The 16,601-nt window shown below is 43.7% G+C and overlaps 1 protein-coding gene across 2 annotated transcripts; it reads right to left on the reverse strand.

Annotated features, from left to right (window-relative positions):
* Window positions 1-671: 671 nt before the first annotated feature.
* On the reverse strand, window positions 672-16,549 carry Arl6IP1 (ADP-ribosylation factor-like 6 interacting protein 1). 2 transcript variants are annotated; one of them, XM_077653844.1, is made up of 7 exons: window positions 16,392-16,549; window positions 13,676-13,806; window positions 12,817-12,936; window positions 11,498-11,615; window positions 8,849-8,933; window positions 5,908-6,065; window positions 672-4,576 (listed from the first exon to the last, which is right to left on the reverse strand). In XM_077653844.1, exons 1-6 carry the CDS (start codon window positions 16,422-16,424, stop codon window positions 5,950-5,952), a joined length of 603 nt encoding a protein of 200 aa, XP_077509970.1. In that variant the 5' UTR covers window positions 16,425-16,549; the 3' UTR covers window positions 672-4,576; window positions 5,908-5,949. The 2 variants fall into 2 exon arrangements, with proteins under 2 accessions (XP_077509970.1, XP_077509971.1); XM_077653845.1 differs by having other exon boundaries at window positions 672-4,600.
* Between the last annotated feature and the right edge of the window lie 52 nt (window positions 16,550-16,601).

Genomic DNA, 16,601 nt, shown 5'->3' on the forward strand with positions numbered 1-16,601 from the left:
GATGTTTGCCTCACAAAATGCAGCCCGTTGTACTTTATGCCACCTCTTCCGCTTCGATGTACTGGCCCATGCAAACATAGAGAGTTCGCCAAAAAAAGGGGGGGGGGGGGGGGGGGGGGGGGGGATAGAATTGGTAGCTTACCTGGAGGCCGACTAAAGACGTGAAACGCCTCAACCGCATTCCATTCGAACACAAGCGATTCTATCTAATGACAAAAAAAAAAGGCTTTGCGGCGTGAAAAAAAAAATCAGCAGCGATAGAACATAAGTTTTTCAGTTTTACGTGTACACGAACTCATAATAGGACATTTGTGTATTTGTAATGTCGATACTTACCCAGCATTGTATAATCATTTGTGCCTAGGACGGTGAAACTTGAGAACTACAAAGTCAATAGCTCACAAGGGTGTTCCTATTCAACTATATTTGAAAAAGATTGCAGGTTATGCCAGCATTCACAAGGTCACAAGACGTTTATCAGCCCCAAAGTCGTCTTCTCCCCAGTACCTGGGGAGACTGCACTCTACCACAGAACAGACAGTTCCACAGCCTCCAAATCGGCAGGCCAACCTGGCCAGCATTGCCAGTGGCAGCTGGGACACTGAACCCGCCGCCTCCCATTTATAGGAGAGCAAATGACCAATGAGCAAAAGTCAGTGAAAATGACGAGATTTTACAGACAATGAGTTCATTTACATTTTATTGTCAGGCAAGTGGCATCGATTCGTTTCACTTATCTCGAGAGCATTCGGAGCGCAAAAACGAACACACTGCTACAAGTTTGTACTATTCATTCACGCACATACAACACTCACAACCTCAGAGAAAATCTCAAAAGACCTGTGCACTCTAATAGAAAACAAAACAGCACTGAGTAAAAAGAATCTCAATAAAATAACGTGCATACAAACTTGTTTCAAACAAGTTATGTACTTGAAACATGCAATGAAAAAAAAAACAATCCTCATGCTGAAATCCCTAGCAAAAACGACACACAGGGCAAAAGAAAGGTTTATGAACGAAGCAAAAGGGACTATGATAACATGGGCATATTTAGAGCCCACGAGTTGCATACATGCAGCAAGAGCATGGGATGTAACTAATTAGCATCATCCCTGCGGCTCTGGACATTGGAAGTCATTCACACAAGCTATCACTTTAAAAAGGCAGTTTTTAAAACAACAGGCAAGACCCTCGCAGCGCTATATCCAGCACTATATATATTGAGGACACTGCGACGCTATCTTGCAACACACAAATGATCATTCAGGTCTTCACCAACTTGATTGAGACAAGTCTGTCTAAACCATCTCCAAGAACAGGCAGGTCAGTGTATCACCTTCGTGCTGTCTTCTTTCCGCAGACTCAGAGGTGTTTAGCTCGCAGAAGGAATGAACTAACAAGTCCTTACAGGTCACTGTCACTACAGCCAAAAGGATCAACTAACGCACAATCAATGTCACCGTCTTACACTGCAATATTCTATTCAATATTGCTCTCCATGCAAGATACGTATATAGCATTGTTAAAATAGCACTGGTTTGCAGCAACTCACCCAGCCAAAGAACACAGTACTACTAAGTAGCATTTAAAATAAAAAGCCCTGCAGTGAATTAAGAGATAAAGAAACACACACCTGCTAATGCCTTTCCATGCTTGGTAAACCATTTACACGTCTTAAGCCCATGAATTGCATTAAAAATGCAACCGAGTGCTGATTGAAATACAATAAACATGAATTACACAGCTAAGACGTGTGCACTTTCAATAACCACGAAGACTTAGCCGACTCAAGGACAGTGGCAATAAATGCACCTTTTTTTCCCCGAGAGTCAGCAGAGATTTATACATAAGCCCTATATGATCGACAGATAAAACATAGACCTGTTTGCCCAAAACCACTGCTCCGGCAAAATTTTTATAATGGATACCACAGAGATGCAGGTTTCAAGCTTTCCTTGCCAGCATAAAACCTCTAAATGCCAATGCATGTTGAGGAATGCATTTTAGGTAGCTGCCACAAATTCAAAAAGCATTGAATGTGCTCTGGATTTTGCCACAATTAAAGCAAATGTAAGCTGCAAATTGAATGCACACATCAAACGAAGTTATATGAAAAAGAAGAGGTAAGATTTGCTTTTTTTTGCAAATCTTGAACTGCCCCTTGTTCTACACTTGTTTGTATAGTCATCAGAAGACAAACACACAAAGGAGATCATATAGTAATTCCTCTGCTCCTTATTTTGCCACTTTGACATGCTCTGTAGGGTGCCAAAATTGGCAACAGCTGTCATTACAACTTTATGCAGCAAAAGTAAGAAAAGAAAGGTGCAAAGTGTAAGATATCTTAACAATCAGGTACTCCTAACATGATCAGGAAATTATGCCATTACTTTTAGCAACCGAATGCTAATAAATACACCTGAAATATTCAAGTGGGCTGCATGCTGTAACGGTTAAATCAGGCATTCATTCTATTTATTGTTCAATACCCGCTGGCTTTTTCACAATTCCCGTTAGCAATAGCCCGTGCGACAAGCTCACACCATGCATCAGAAGCATGGAATTGGACAGTACTGGCTACGCTGTCGAGTGAAACCAAGAGTATCATTTTCTCTTTCTTTACTACAGTAAAACCTCGTTGATTCAGACTTCAAGGGAGTGGAAAAAAAAAATTGGTTGTGGTTTAGCTCTGGTTAACCCTAGTTGGATTTCGAAAGTTTCATTTGCTCGGCACGTTGTCTACGCAGCAACTCATTCCAACGCTCTCGAGAACTCAAACCGGTCTCATCCGCCGTTGAAGAGTCACTCCAGGACGTGGCACGACTTCTAGCCGCATCTTTGCTACGACGCTTCTCGAGTCGTGCGGCGCGTTCTTTTGCCGTCTCTTGAGCACGTTGTCTCTTCCTCGCTTCGTTCTTTCGTTGTTGCCTCGCTTTCACGCTCTCCATAACAACTAGAAACTACTGGGGCGAAGCGCATATACGTATACCCCCCCCCCCCCCCCCCCCCCCCCCCCCCCCCCCCCGTGGCGACACCTCCTCTCCCTCTACCCCAGCGGAGCATATCTGGTGGAGCGAGCGACGACGGCAGCGGCGTTGACGGCGGCGCCATCTATCTGTTGGAGTGCGGCTGCGGCGTTGCTAGGCAACGGCAGCTCAAGGTCGTTCGTGGGCCACAGCATACGTCTGAAGTGCGACCACGCGATGAGCCGAGCTGGCTGCCTGGCTGGCGTAGTGTTGCTTTCGCAACAAAAACGAATTATCAAAATTCTGAATCATCAAATTGCCCCTTAAACACAGCCAAAAATCATTTGCATGAAATTAAAATTTATTTGGCGAATAACTGCGCAATGATCAACTCCTTTTATAAGGAGTACTATGCGACAAGTGATTTTTCACAGTTCCGTCCAATGGTTTAATTTGTGCACACTGTCTTGAAGCGTCGGAAGCAGAACTGCTCCATAATAGTACGGGTATCCGCTATTTCACTATGCGACGCAGTAGGGCTGGGGCCTCTTTGCATGTGGTGTCGCGTTAGAGGATGCTTCAGCGCACAGACAACGAACAGCCCATGACGAGCGTGGAGCTTTGGTGCACTGGAAGAACGGAAATGCCATGTGAACGGAAGCGTGAGAAATGTGCAGTGATGCCGAAGCGGCAAGATGCCTTCAAAAAGCAAAAAAGAAAAGGATCAGCGACAATGCATTCATCATTCAGAACGATGATAGCTGCCGTCGCTGCGGTCTGGTGGCGAAGCTCCGAAAACAAAACTGTGTGGCAGGACTCTTCTCTCAGCCTGTCAGCGGTGTCCTACTTATAGCCCCACGCCTGCTGTTGCGCATGTCAGAGGGACGCTGGAAACAATGCAATATGAAGTCCACGCCCAAGGACTAATATTTGAATGATCATCGTACCTCGCCACAGCGCCACATCGGGAGCTCGTCCAAATTATCCAGTGCTAAGCCTGCGGGTTCCGAATAAAGGAGCTTCCAACGCCACTGATCTACATGGGCGTTCGGCAGGACTCCAGCAGCAGTCCGAATGATCCAAATTTCCAAATTAACGGGGGTCGAATTAACGAGGTTTTACTGTATCATTTTTTCATGGTTTCATGATCCTTTAATATTGCACCCTTGCTAAAGGATCCTATCCTGACCAAACAAACTGATCAGCCGGCAAGAACTACTGACACAAGTGGACAGGGACCCTGGCAACTGTCGACAATTCTCAGAAATGAATTAAAACACAGCAGACCTTTAAGGTAAAACATACTGTCAAAGTGAGAAAGGTGCCATGAATGACTGGAACACTTTAAAAACGTAAATAAAAACAAACACGTTTTCTGCCTCATGGAGAGGTGAGCAGAAGTGCACGCTCGCGCACATTCTCAGTCCCGTTGAACGTATAGGCGTCGTGTGCACAGCAGCCATGTAAGCAGAAGGTGCGGTGATTTGGACACTGGTACTGAAGCTTTCACACGTTGAAGCAGAGCACTTGTCAGCCAATTCTCGGTGCCTTTGCCAGTTTTCGCTCTGTACTGTACGCCAGCAGAATGATATGCTGCAACATGGCTCCTGTAACGACCAACAAACAAAGCACTGCCCTGATAAGATTAGCAGTGCAAAAAGCAAATGCATTCAAACAAGTGGCCAAGACATTTTTTTGCAAGGAAGCGAGTTAGTGACGGGTGTCACATGTTCAACAAGAGCACTGTCACAAAGCTGGGTGTGCCAATTACATTATTTTTTTTAAAGGAAACAGCACGAACACAAAGGTTCCTTTCAATACACTTTGCACAAGCAGTATATAAAATAATGCTTACAAGGGCATTTTTTTCTTTTGTTTCCAAAAATGATAATTTGCTGACATCCGTAATCTTGCCGTGAAGCCACACAAGGTTTAACCCTTTTACGTATCGCTTGCCATTTCTCTTAAAAAATTTTATTCTTCCAAGTAAATAGTTTATGCAGGTTTCAAAATACAGTCTGGTTTTTAAAGAAAAATGATAAGATTGTTTTACGGGCAAGTACAAAATTTCGTATGAAGTGTCAGAATGGTTGGAAATTATCAAATCAAAACACCAACATTAGTCCAAAGATTATGATTACCCAAGAAATAAGGGAATCCATATTGTTTATTTAAACGATACTGGAAGCACAGAAAAAAAACTAACATTTTTGATGATGATTGATTTTTACAGTGCAACGGCATCTGTGGCCAAAGAGTGCCATGGCACAGGATTTTTCTTCTACTCAAGGTGGGGTCGAAGATCCATTTCCCAACCATTTCACCTTGAAGAAGCCGAGAACCAGGAAGGGGAAGCTTGTACCCATCGTATCACTGGTGGGTACCTGGCAGCACTGGGGATCGAACCTCCCGCATGCGAGGCGGATGCTCAAATCACTAAGCCACCGCTGCAGTAAAACTAACATTTTCAAGGGTAATACAACCTGTCTTCATAAAAATGCAGGAGGACGTGCTGCGACGCTCAAAGTTTTTTGAGAAATATATTATTTAATACATTTGCTTGTTTACCTAGAAAAAGGAATCTATTTGAGACATAAAGGCTGCTAAAAGCACGTGAAACTAAGAAATCCCTGCTAGCTATTGCACACTCTCAGCAAAAGCTCTAGTTTGTAATGTACATAACTGTATCCGAAGAGCTCCAAAGGGTTAATGTGAAGGGCATAAACTTCAAAAGAGACAATGTGACTCAGTGCCAATGCTACTGGCCTACATTAGTGGTCATATACAGCTCAGTGTTCCCCAAATGCAGTGTACTGTGTAAAGCTTCCTCAAACAAAGAGCAGCTAAAACGTGCAAAACATACCCACAGTGACACAAATAATCTTGCCAACAGCAGGGGCAACATGACGTAGACAAAACTGACAAAACACTCTCTCACCTTTCTTGTTCGTGCTTAGGCTTCCGGTTGCTGTGTACAGGTTTAGTTCTTCTTCATCTTGTCAGCAATGGCATTCCTGATGGCAAGGACGACTGCCGAAAAGTACTTCTTGAAAATTCCATGGTGCTTCATGCCAGGGATCATCGCGAGGAATAACACTGGAAAGATTAGGAAATGAGGAAACCACCGCATTGAAGCAGCCAGTCAAGCAGTCAAGCAAACTAGCTAAATACTGTTAATGCTCGATCGAATGCAGTGCCAGAGGGGAAAAAAAAAAAATAAGGGGGCAGTAATTAGGCAAGAAGCGCTACATTTTCAACAACTATCCACTAACCGGTTTCGCTACAAGCCCATGGACTGACCTGCAAGACAAGGCAAGCCCAAAACCTAGAACAGTCGGGTGCCAACATTTCGGAGCTGAACACATGGATTTTGAAAGTCCCTTAGCTCCAAATGCATTTAAATAACTTTCTGTCGACACAGACAGTTACATGAAATGGTAATCATAAGCGCCTTGCCCTCACACGCAAGAAAAATAAAGCAGACAAAAACAAGGAAGTTTCATTTAGTAATAGGCAGGCAAGGAAAGTGCCACACAAAAGTTTTAGCATTTCATCATTACTGGTCCCTGTACTGCAGCAATGTTAGAAAGAAGTAGGAGACGGTTTAGCATAGCTAAGCACAGAATATCGTGCAGGAGCACTAGATACAGTGGGCACTTAAGGTCCTTACATGCTAAAGGCATCTGACCCAAAGGCCTTTACCATGAAGGCCTTTAACCAGAAGGCATCTACCGTGAAGGCCTTCACCCTAAAGGCTTTTGACCTATAAAGGCCTTTACACTGAAGTCCTTCACCCAGGTGAAGGCCAGCCAGGTGTGCATGCATGGCAGGTTGACCACAACCCGATGGGCTGCCTGCCACAATGCAGGCTTCAGGAACATACATACATGCGTATGCCCGAAATTGGAAAATGCACCTAGAAGTGCTACCACACTAAAAAATCGTGGGACAGATACAAGTTTGTAATGTGAATGATCCAGCTTTATACGGCTGGCGGGCGTGAAGAAATGCAGACATTTTAGAGTTGATATATCATAGTGGATGCTCTTGCCACTAGGCCACCGTGGTGATCCATACTCCATCTCACAAGTTCCCTGCAGCACTATGGAAGGTGGAGATCTCAGCCAATCAGGAAAGTGCATTAAATTTGTTCCTCCCCACCCTGTCGTCTACATGTCATCTGCTAGCGGCGAACACAAATACGGTTAGTGCAGTGTATCAACTGTCACCAGTTCCGCTACCGGCATGCGCCGACACTACGCTTCACCTGAAGACGAAGAAGCTGCCCCGCTCTCTTGGTGCTGGCTACGCATAAATACGCTGCAAGATCCGACACAGTGTCTCCGAGGACACATCATAAACGTACCCCTACATTAGAAGAGTACAAATCAACGCTGTCTATGTACAGTAAGTGTTTGCACATGCTTATGTACACTAGACGTAATAATTTTTGGGACGTTACGCCATTTGTCACATTCGCACATTTAGTTCAGCATAAGCAAGTAGAGATGATACGCTCAGCCTAGCGGCACCACCTAGTTGTTGCAAGAGGAACCATTTTTGTCAACAAACCAACGCCACTTTTTAGGCCTTGAAGCAGCAGAATTCTCATTCTAAATAAAAAAATAAAGCAAATGTATTACTCATTTGTTTTTTTTTATTGTGGTTTTATAGAGTTCAACATCCCAAAGCGACTCAGGATATGAGGGATGCCGTAGTAGAAGGGTCCGGATAATTTTGATCAAATGGTGTTCCTCAACATGCAATGACATTGCACAGTACACGGGCCTCTAGCACTTCGCCTCCATCGAACCCACGTCTGTCGGGTCAGCAGCCGAGCACCGTAACTACTGAGCCACTGTGGCGGGCTCATACGTTTTGTTATAGGTAAGATGAGATGAAGCGAAAGTCCGAAGGCCCCATTTATGGTCAGTGAACGTACTGAAAACAGCAGCAACAACAGACCCAGCCCAAAGCGAGACAGGTACCATTGAAAATCAGTGAGAGTTCTGCTCCTTCTCGGCTATGTGATTATTTCCTCTGCACGGTAGCCAAGGTAATGTTGCGCACCAGCGCCGGACTTTTTTTTTGTTGTCTTTTCTTCATGCAACTTGCGTCCCTTTCATGGTATCCGCCCAAAAAGTGAAAGCAGAACCAATACTCATATAGGACAGCGATGAAGACCGTACAGCGAGCCCTATGTGAAAATCGCTGGTGCCTCTGTGTTCACTGTAAATGAATTTTGTGTCTAGGTACATTTCTTCTGTCTGCGATTCGGCATCATAGTCCTAATGCAATCTGTACATGTATACTTAGGCATGTATAATAAATCAATAACAAAACTAAACATCATTCCATCACATGCTGATGCAGCAGTATGCACGTCAACATTTAGTTTTAACCAGAGGATTAGCTTTTTTTTGCAGAGTTATTTTACACTAAGCCTTGTGCAGCGCTGGCAGCTGGCACAGAGGCTGTCTCTCAAGACGTGTTGGAAAATGTAGCTCGAGTAATACTTTGAGGATCTGATGTTCTTTTGCGAGCGCAAATGGAAACTACTGAGATTAGTAAAGTCTAGTGTATGCCATACAATAAGCACTACAGGTTTAAGTATGCAAGAGAAGCTGTACACAGTTACAGGAACAGCTACCAAGAAATAACTTAAAAAAAAAAAAGACTTCACTCTAGCGGGGCCAGCTCTGTCTTCTAAAGCATAAGTTTTTTTTAAGTGTCCCATGTTCAAATGTGAATGCATGTAAACCGAACAGCCAGCCTATTTAGGCGTTGAGTGGCAAGCGGAATGTGTGAAGATGTGTGCATACCACCGAGACAGCAAATCATATAATAACGTTTAAAAAAAATGCACACCGCACTCTCACCAATAAGGTAGGTAAGGAAGAGGTTGTCAAAAGCATTCCCAATCCAAGCCACCAGAAGGAGAGAGATGAGCACCGCCACCACATACTGCACATTCAAAAGCACAAAAAAGAAGGTCAAGAATGTTCATTCGTTCCCACGGCTGCTCATGCACATTTAAAACAAAAAGAGAGTAAAAAAGTCATTTTACAGAATTTTTTTTCCTCCATAATCACCCAAGTATGCAATCCAAGCACACAAATGCGAACTTATACAACATCCCCTGCAAACACACTTCAGTCCGAACTGCCAGACAAGAACTGGGTTGGGTTACATGCACATCAACTTTAAAATATAGGCTTCTAGGAGATTGCCTCTATGAGACACCTTGAACTATGCTATACAGTAAAGCCCACTTATAACGAGCACACCTGTTATGCGTCAAATGTTCGTTATATCCGAATTTTCGCAGAAAGTGGACTGGTCATAATAAAGATCACACCCGCAAGGCAGACTTCTACGCCACTGTCTACGCAGTATCCACCAGTAGCCATCTCTCTGGCTAAGTTTCGACGTCGGTTGGTACGTTCTTGTGCAATGCAAGTGGCACCGTTCTCTTAGGCATAGAGTGTCACGCAGAGAAAGGCCGCTTTTAATTATGGGGCATATATCAGCCAGACGCGAAATGTATGCCCGCAATTATGGTCATTTCTGCCTTCGGTGCTTAGATTTTGCAAGGCTGCCATCTTTGCTAAGCGTTAACTGCTGACAGCAGATTACGCCGAAGCTGCGTGCAGGTGCAGTCGTGGCGGCCGGTTATTGCAAACAGGAAACTCAGTTTTTTAGGCGAATAAGGCGCCGATGTAGCTGATGAGCTTAGAACAGAAGCAGTGCAAGAGAAAGAGCCTTCATGTGAAGCTTGTACACTGCGCTAAAGTTCGTGAGGTGCAACCGGCTATCTGCTCTTGGCCAGGCAGATAAGCGTGCAAATTTGACTCTGTTGGTGGTCAAGCACTTTCAGACTGTAATGTTTAATCTCTCTGCTGAGGAATCGGCGATCAGTGCATGGAGCGCAGCAGATAACTGGTGCAATTGACGAATGCGCCCAAGCGCAGAATGAGTTCGGTTCTGTTTTTCTTTGTTCTGTTCAGGCGCAATAAGACCTCTCTTTTTTATGAACCGCCATAAAAAGATTTGTGGGGTTTCACGTGTGAAGAGGAAGACGAGATACCGTTGACAATCTATGAGCGCGTAGCTCCTCCCCTGCCATGAGATTGTTTCCCAGAACAGGCACAGGTGAGTGCGTGGAAGCCGTAGTAACGTTTCGCTACAATGGCAACTTTCTTTTTGTTGTTTTCTTCGCGTAATCTGTGCCCTTTTCAAGATTTTCGTGCAAAAATCGGAAGAAGTATTGGCCTTCAAGTAGGACTGTGATGGAGGATCGTGCAGCATGCTCTGGCTTGCGAGCTCCTGGCGCCTGTGTGTTTGCTGTAACCAAATTTTGTGTCCGCAGACGTTTGTTCTACCTAAGATTCGGTGCCATAATAGTTGTAATGTAAATTGTGACAGTCACACCGTCTTTGTTCGTGCTAAGCGAGTGTTCATTACAACTGTGCTCGACTGTGTATCCAAACTGACCAAATCATCTGCCTTCATCAATCTCCCCTTTTATTTCTGTTTCGTTTTTCCCAGCCAGTTCCCACAATTATCAGGTCTACAGTGCCCCACCATGCTATGCAGTTTACACATCATGCGCCCGCACCTTGATGAACCAGATTCACATGGGGCCAGTATCGGCACTCCTGTCTGCCAGGGGCTTCTATTCCAGGAGTGCAGCAAGACATACTACAGGTAATATGTAACTAAGCAAGTGGAACTGCCCCTTCTACGGCCCTTTGTGACCCCTGATGACGAAACCTGGAACATCGAACGTTGCATTCTTAAAGAGCCACTGCACATTTAGCCTTTGTGCACAAATTTCCAAGCAGCGATTGATGCAGTTCCATAGCTACGATGTTAGGCTGCGGGTTCAGACGAACAGAGAAATTTGCAATTTTCGAATGCTGGGAAGATCTGGTTTCAGGTTTTATGGGGTTTAATGCCTCAAAGCAACTCAGGCTATGAGGGATGCCGTAGTGGAGAGCTCTGGAAATTTCAACCACCTGGTGTTCTTCAATGTGCACTGACATCACACAGTACACGGGCCTCTAAAAAGAGTAGAATACTTCACAAAGTAAACGTGCGGTATGAATAAAATAGCCAATGCTACTTTCAAACTATTAGAAATTTCAAAATTTTCTCTCGCACCTATTTCTAGTTCGTTGTCTCTATAGTATCACTACCTGGTTTTGCAATGAATTCATGTGCCATCACTGTCAGTCAGTAGGCTGAGTATACAGGGACAGAGAAATTCATATAAAATGAAGATTTCTGCATCCGGCCCTCAACTTCGCTGTTGCAAGGCTCAGCTGCAATCCATTCACTCATTCATTCCCAATTTAATTTAAACAGTTGTTTACCATATCTTCCATTTGCTGACTTTCTCACTCTCACTCTTTCATTTGGAACTCGAAACATAAGCTTTCGCAGCTGGCGTGCACAAAAAAAAAAAAGAAAGGCACATTGCAGCAATGCGCTTGGACAGATGGACCACAGGCTGCCTCAAGACTGACCGCCTTAGGCTTGTCTTGCTTCGCCTTCTTGACAGTTGCCCAGGCGCCTTGGACTGAATGCCACGCGTGAGCCATCTCGAGGCATATCTCATGCAGCTGGCGCTCATGCTGGCTGGTCCTGAAACACACAACAAAAGCACGGAGACTTCAGTTTCATGCTCATTCGACATGTTTCTTTGCATTTCCCCTCCTATTCAAGATAAGCTGCAGAATGAAGAAGTGGGTGCAGTACAGAGCACTTACCTGAAAGCCCTTGTGAGAAGACAAACTTCTAGAACGAAAATAATAAAGGAGTCGTGTCTACAAATTCTTTCTACATTAATGAATAGAAATGAGAACATTACACGCACCATTCTGACACCACAAAATGCACGGTTCGTCACAGAACCAAACTTCAACATATAAATTCTGAGCTGAGCTATACCCCTCCTCAAATATATTCTGAAACTGCCCAGAACCAAAAAAGCTCACTGCTGAAATCAATAACAAGAAATTTCTTTCTGCCTTCGGAACAGTGTGACTGAGTTTAGCTGCAACTCTAGCTGACAAGCTAATTTTAGTGAAGCACCTAAAGCAAGTACTGCAACTACACTAAGACAAACCTATGAGGTAAAGACCATGGTCATTGAGTCTTGCAAAGCCACAACTTTGCAATAAAGATTTATACTTCTTTTGTGCGTTGCTTATACATTTTTGTGGAGAAAGGGGTGGTGTTGCACTACAGAGATGCCTGTCTTTGCATTGAGAAATACAGCTAAATTTATGCATTTTTTTCCACTGCCACACTAAAGGCCCTGCTCGGCTTGGCACCTCAAGCATATTCATGTGATGATCACACCCCGAAAGAGGGCCGGGGGTCAGACACTGTATTTTTCACTGGTCTGCAGCTTTTGTGACTCCATCTTTCAGCAGAGATAAATCATCCCTACAAACAGAAGGTCCCAGTTGAAGACACTCATTTCCTACCGCACCAAAACCACTTATGCGCATCACACTAAGAAACACACCAGCCATACTCAATGTTGAGTCATCTCATTGAAATCCGCAGACTGCCACAAATGACACAATGTAAAGCCCGACACAGCCCATGAAGCACTGCGACTGCTAGAAACTGAATTCACCAAAGGCCAAAACAAAAATGGGCACCAGTCATCAACAAGTGTCACTCCATTTTTTCATGTGCGAGAAAGGTACTCTAAAGAGCATACACCATGCAAAAATTAAAACTAGGAGTACAATTTGCAAATGAATGGGTTTTTCAATGCAGCTTAATGTTTCTGCTTGTAGCTTTGTCTGCACGAGAAAAAAAATGCACCCACCACTTGTCCGGGCTGCAAAGCTGGGCGAGCAGCAACGGCACTGTGTAGTCCAGCAGGCATGCCAGCATGCCAATCAGCGAAAAGGTGGTTAGCAGGGACGGTTCCATGTACCACAGTATGCTGCAGATAGCAAAAATGCACACAGGACTAAGTTGAGGGAAAAGTTCACAAACGATTACTACCGCAGTGCCTCACGGTCAACTAGTAACTTAGATATACCAAGATAGACCTACCAAGGCCTACTATTATATCATGAGGGGATGTGATGTAATGCACAAATTTAAAATGATGCTTTACATCTGTCACACACAAGTGTCTGTCCACAGCCTGCTCAAAAAAAAAAAAAAATTGAGAAAGGCAAATGAAATGTAGAAGCTCCAGCTGCATACAAACTCTTGTACTGAAGATGAAACAATATTAAATCTTTCACACACAACCCACTGAATTTTGCCACCAAGTATTACGACACAGCAAACTAACAACATGATCTGTAAATCGCTCACACTATTTCTGCTGACACAACTCGTGACCATTATGCAATGGCCAGTCTTAACAAAGTCTGACATGGGAGCTCTCAGATGAAGACACCCCATAAAAGTACTTGTACTTGTAAAATATTTGTCAAGCAAGTGTTATCGCGGTAATGAAAACTGGTAAATAAAACCCCAAACTTTTCCTGTTAAGGAGACTAAAAGCAGAGTAACAGAATAAACAGAACAGAATAAAAACTTTCTTCAACTGCATCTTTGGCATCTCTTCAAATGCATAAAGCAGAAAACAAAACTTCAAACCAAGTGGAAAATTGCACAAGGGCACCTATCAAAATGTGAACACTCAAAACCTGACAGCAAAAGCTTACAGGAAGATTGCTGAGATGGCACCAAAGATGCATCCCGGGTAGTAGGGCTGACTCCAGAGCAGGACTGAGTTGAGGGGCAGCACCACCTCTCGCCATCCTTCCAACTTCAGCCTCAGCTTTTTGGCATGTTCCTGTATTGGAAGTGTCCAGCAATTGTACCACATACATTCTCAAGAAAACATGCTGAAACTGGGAGATCAGCTTCAAAAAAGCTGCTGTAAAAACAGGCTGGCATTAAGGCTTTCACAAGCGGCAGCTGCCTATGACTTGTATTAACTGCCAGAATGTATTACTGAGAATGTTGTTGGAGCATAAAAAATTTTTTAAAAAGTATGGATTAGATCCTACTAAATACAGCATATAGGCAAAACAGTATAAAACTTTAGGCACTTCAAAAGGCCTCCGAAGAAAGAATGGTTATGATCGAAACACAACAGCACAAGAAAACAAAGTCACCAAATGGCTTTAAGTGCTCTTGTAAGTTTTCCCATCGATGAAAAGTGCAGTCACACAAGTGCCACACAGAAAAATAGAAAAAAGAAAAGGAAGGAGACATATGAACTGCAAGGCTTGCACCTGAGATGCAGAACTCTCCTTCCAGCCAAAGCAGAGCCAAATGTACACAAACAAAAATGCAAGTAAAAATGTCTGCACGTTTTTCCCACATTTGTTTCTTATTTACTCAGTGAGTAACTGCAACACAGCATGCAATGCTCGCAAAAACACCAGACACCTCTTCCTGCTCGGCTCCTGGCGAGCTGCCAATGAGGGGGACCTTAAAACAGCACGCATGCCACCATGGGCGGTCCAAGGCATACAAACTTAGCAACTGCAACGCACCTGCAAAACCTGACTTAGTGGGGCAGCTTAATGGCACACTGGGCTTCCAGACACGTTATCGTGGCTAATGCAGGCCAGCATGCATGCTATACTGTCTGTGCAAGCATATCACCGAGAGAGACAGATTTTAAAAACATCACTTGAGTGTAACTTGCTCACCATGTTTTTAGGCTGCAAGGCAGCTGTTGCAGCAGTTTGCAAACTTGAGAAAGAGTCAGTGCTTCAAACATGAAATACATATTGTGCCAACTTTTCACACCAAAGCTGCAGTTTTGTATGGGTTATATGTCCAGACACCAAGCTCCCAATGCAGTAAAACCCAAGAAATAAATTTTGGGGGGGGAATACAAAGAAAAACGAAAATTTCAGCTATTAATTAAGGTTGATGCAGCAGCATCAGCACAAAATGCAAAAGAAGCCCCGCCCTTTTTTTCAGCATGTGCACAAGAAATTTAGCCAAGCCACAAATGCTATTGACCATTGACATATTATTGCAAATGAGAGGTGAAACTATGGTTAAATGCTGAGTTTTATGTAAGGAATTGCTTAACATGAATAGAACCCGATATTTTTTTTTTTGTATGGAAGGCTGAAAGATAAAACATGCTCACAACATCCTGAAAGCATTTGGCTGAATGGCAAGTGCAAAAACGAATTAAAATAGTCTCATATCTTTACAGTGCCGCTGCTCAGCACACAATTAACAGTACCACATGCAGTTGTGAAAAGCAGTCTCTTCCAATTAAGCATTTCTTTGGAGGCCTTCGATTATGCACCAGCGTGCTAGGTTTTATTCAAAACGGATCTATATTGTGGTTATAGGAAGTAATCAATGCATTTTTCCAACATCAAATCTTTCCACTGCAAGTAGACAAAATCAACACACCCAGAACTTCTCATGCAGCAAACCACTTTCGTTTAGCTGGCCACGGTTTATAACATTGGCTAAATTATATGACACCACAAATTTTTCATAGCACACGCATAACAAGACGATGCGTTTTATAAATCGCCAATCTAAATAACACGTCTTCACGTCCGTAATGAAGGGAACAGCATTGTGACGCAATGCGTCCCTGCGTTAGCAGAACCTATCATTGACAGCTCTCATACAAGAGATCGTGAATAGATCATGCACCTTATATCAAGAAAAAGCTCCTTCAGGTGCAGCTTATGGTGATGCGTTTCCATTAACTTGTCCACCTCAGTTGCCCTCAATTGTTTAAACACTCGCCAGTTCACACTACCACCGCAGCGCAGAACTTAATACCAGGCAGCGGAGTGGAAACAGCGTCGAAAGTCTTACAAGTGAATTCGAGCAAGAATTTCGCATCAAGACACAGCCATTAAAAAACTTAATTTGCTAACACTACAGTGCTCAGTGATTCGATAAAGCTTCGTGTAGGTACTGATCAGAGTACAAAAGCATGCTCAGCAGGAATGTCACCTTTCCAGGGTGAAATTTCGGGCGCCTGGCATGCAAACGATATGCATCAGACAGACTGACCATGCTACGTATAAGAAATTCCACAAAAACATGTCCCACAAACACATGAAACGCGACGCTTGCGATCAAAAATATTCCTCCCAAACAAAACTTGCAAAAAGCTGCATTGATTGCATTAAGGATGCTTTTTATTTGAATAAGAGAAGCTTTTATTAGCCCTGTTAAAATAAACCAATAAATTTAAGCTCTGCTACCCTCGACAAATGAGCGAAGTGCTTACACTTCAATGACAACTACTTTCAAAACAGTTTTCAGTTCCGTTTAGCAGGACGCTTTGTCCGTCGCAAGGGGAGTGACTCATCTTCGCAACCAGAGTTCAGAGGAGCATCGGTCGATAGTGGGAACGCAGACGCTTGCTAGCGTGCTTACCTGCTCTTGAGAGGTATACTTTGCGTTATCCATGATTCCTCCGCGGAATTAACAAAGCAACTGTAATTGCTTGCTCACACGGTCTATAAAAGGATCCGCAACGGTTTCACCCGCTCTCGGAAAAAACTCGACTGTGAATTCAGGCAAGCCTAACGCTCGCTGGGCCACAGCTTTTCGACGCACAGAGGGCACTGCTAACCTTACAAGTTT

The sequence above is a fragment of the Amblyomma americanum genome, chromosome 2, assembly GCF_052857255.1.
Source record: "Amblyomma americanum isolate KBUSLIRL-KWMA chromosome 2, ASM5285725v1, whole genome shotgun sequence".
Classification (NCBI taxonomy): Eukaryota; Metazoa; Arthropoda; class Arachnida; order Ixodida; family Ixodidae; genus Amblyomma; species Amblyomma americanum.

Bases quoted from the DNA above. Each gene is read 5' to 3' on its own strand.
- Arl6IP1 (XM_077653844.1), bottom strand. From the start codon at position 16,424: ATGGATAACGCAAAGTATACCTCTCAAGAGCAG. The intron at 13,807-16,391 runs GTAAGCACGCTA...CTTCCAATACAG, and splicing joins AGTATACCTCTCAAGAGCAG to GAACATGCCAAAAAGCTGAG. The intron at 8,934-11,497 runs GTCAGTCTTGAG...TTGAATGTGCAG, and splicing joins AGCAAGACAAGCCTAAGGCG to TATGTGGTGGCGGTGCTCAT.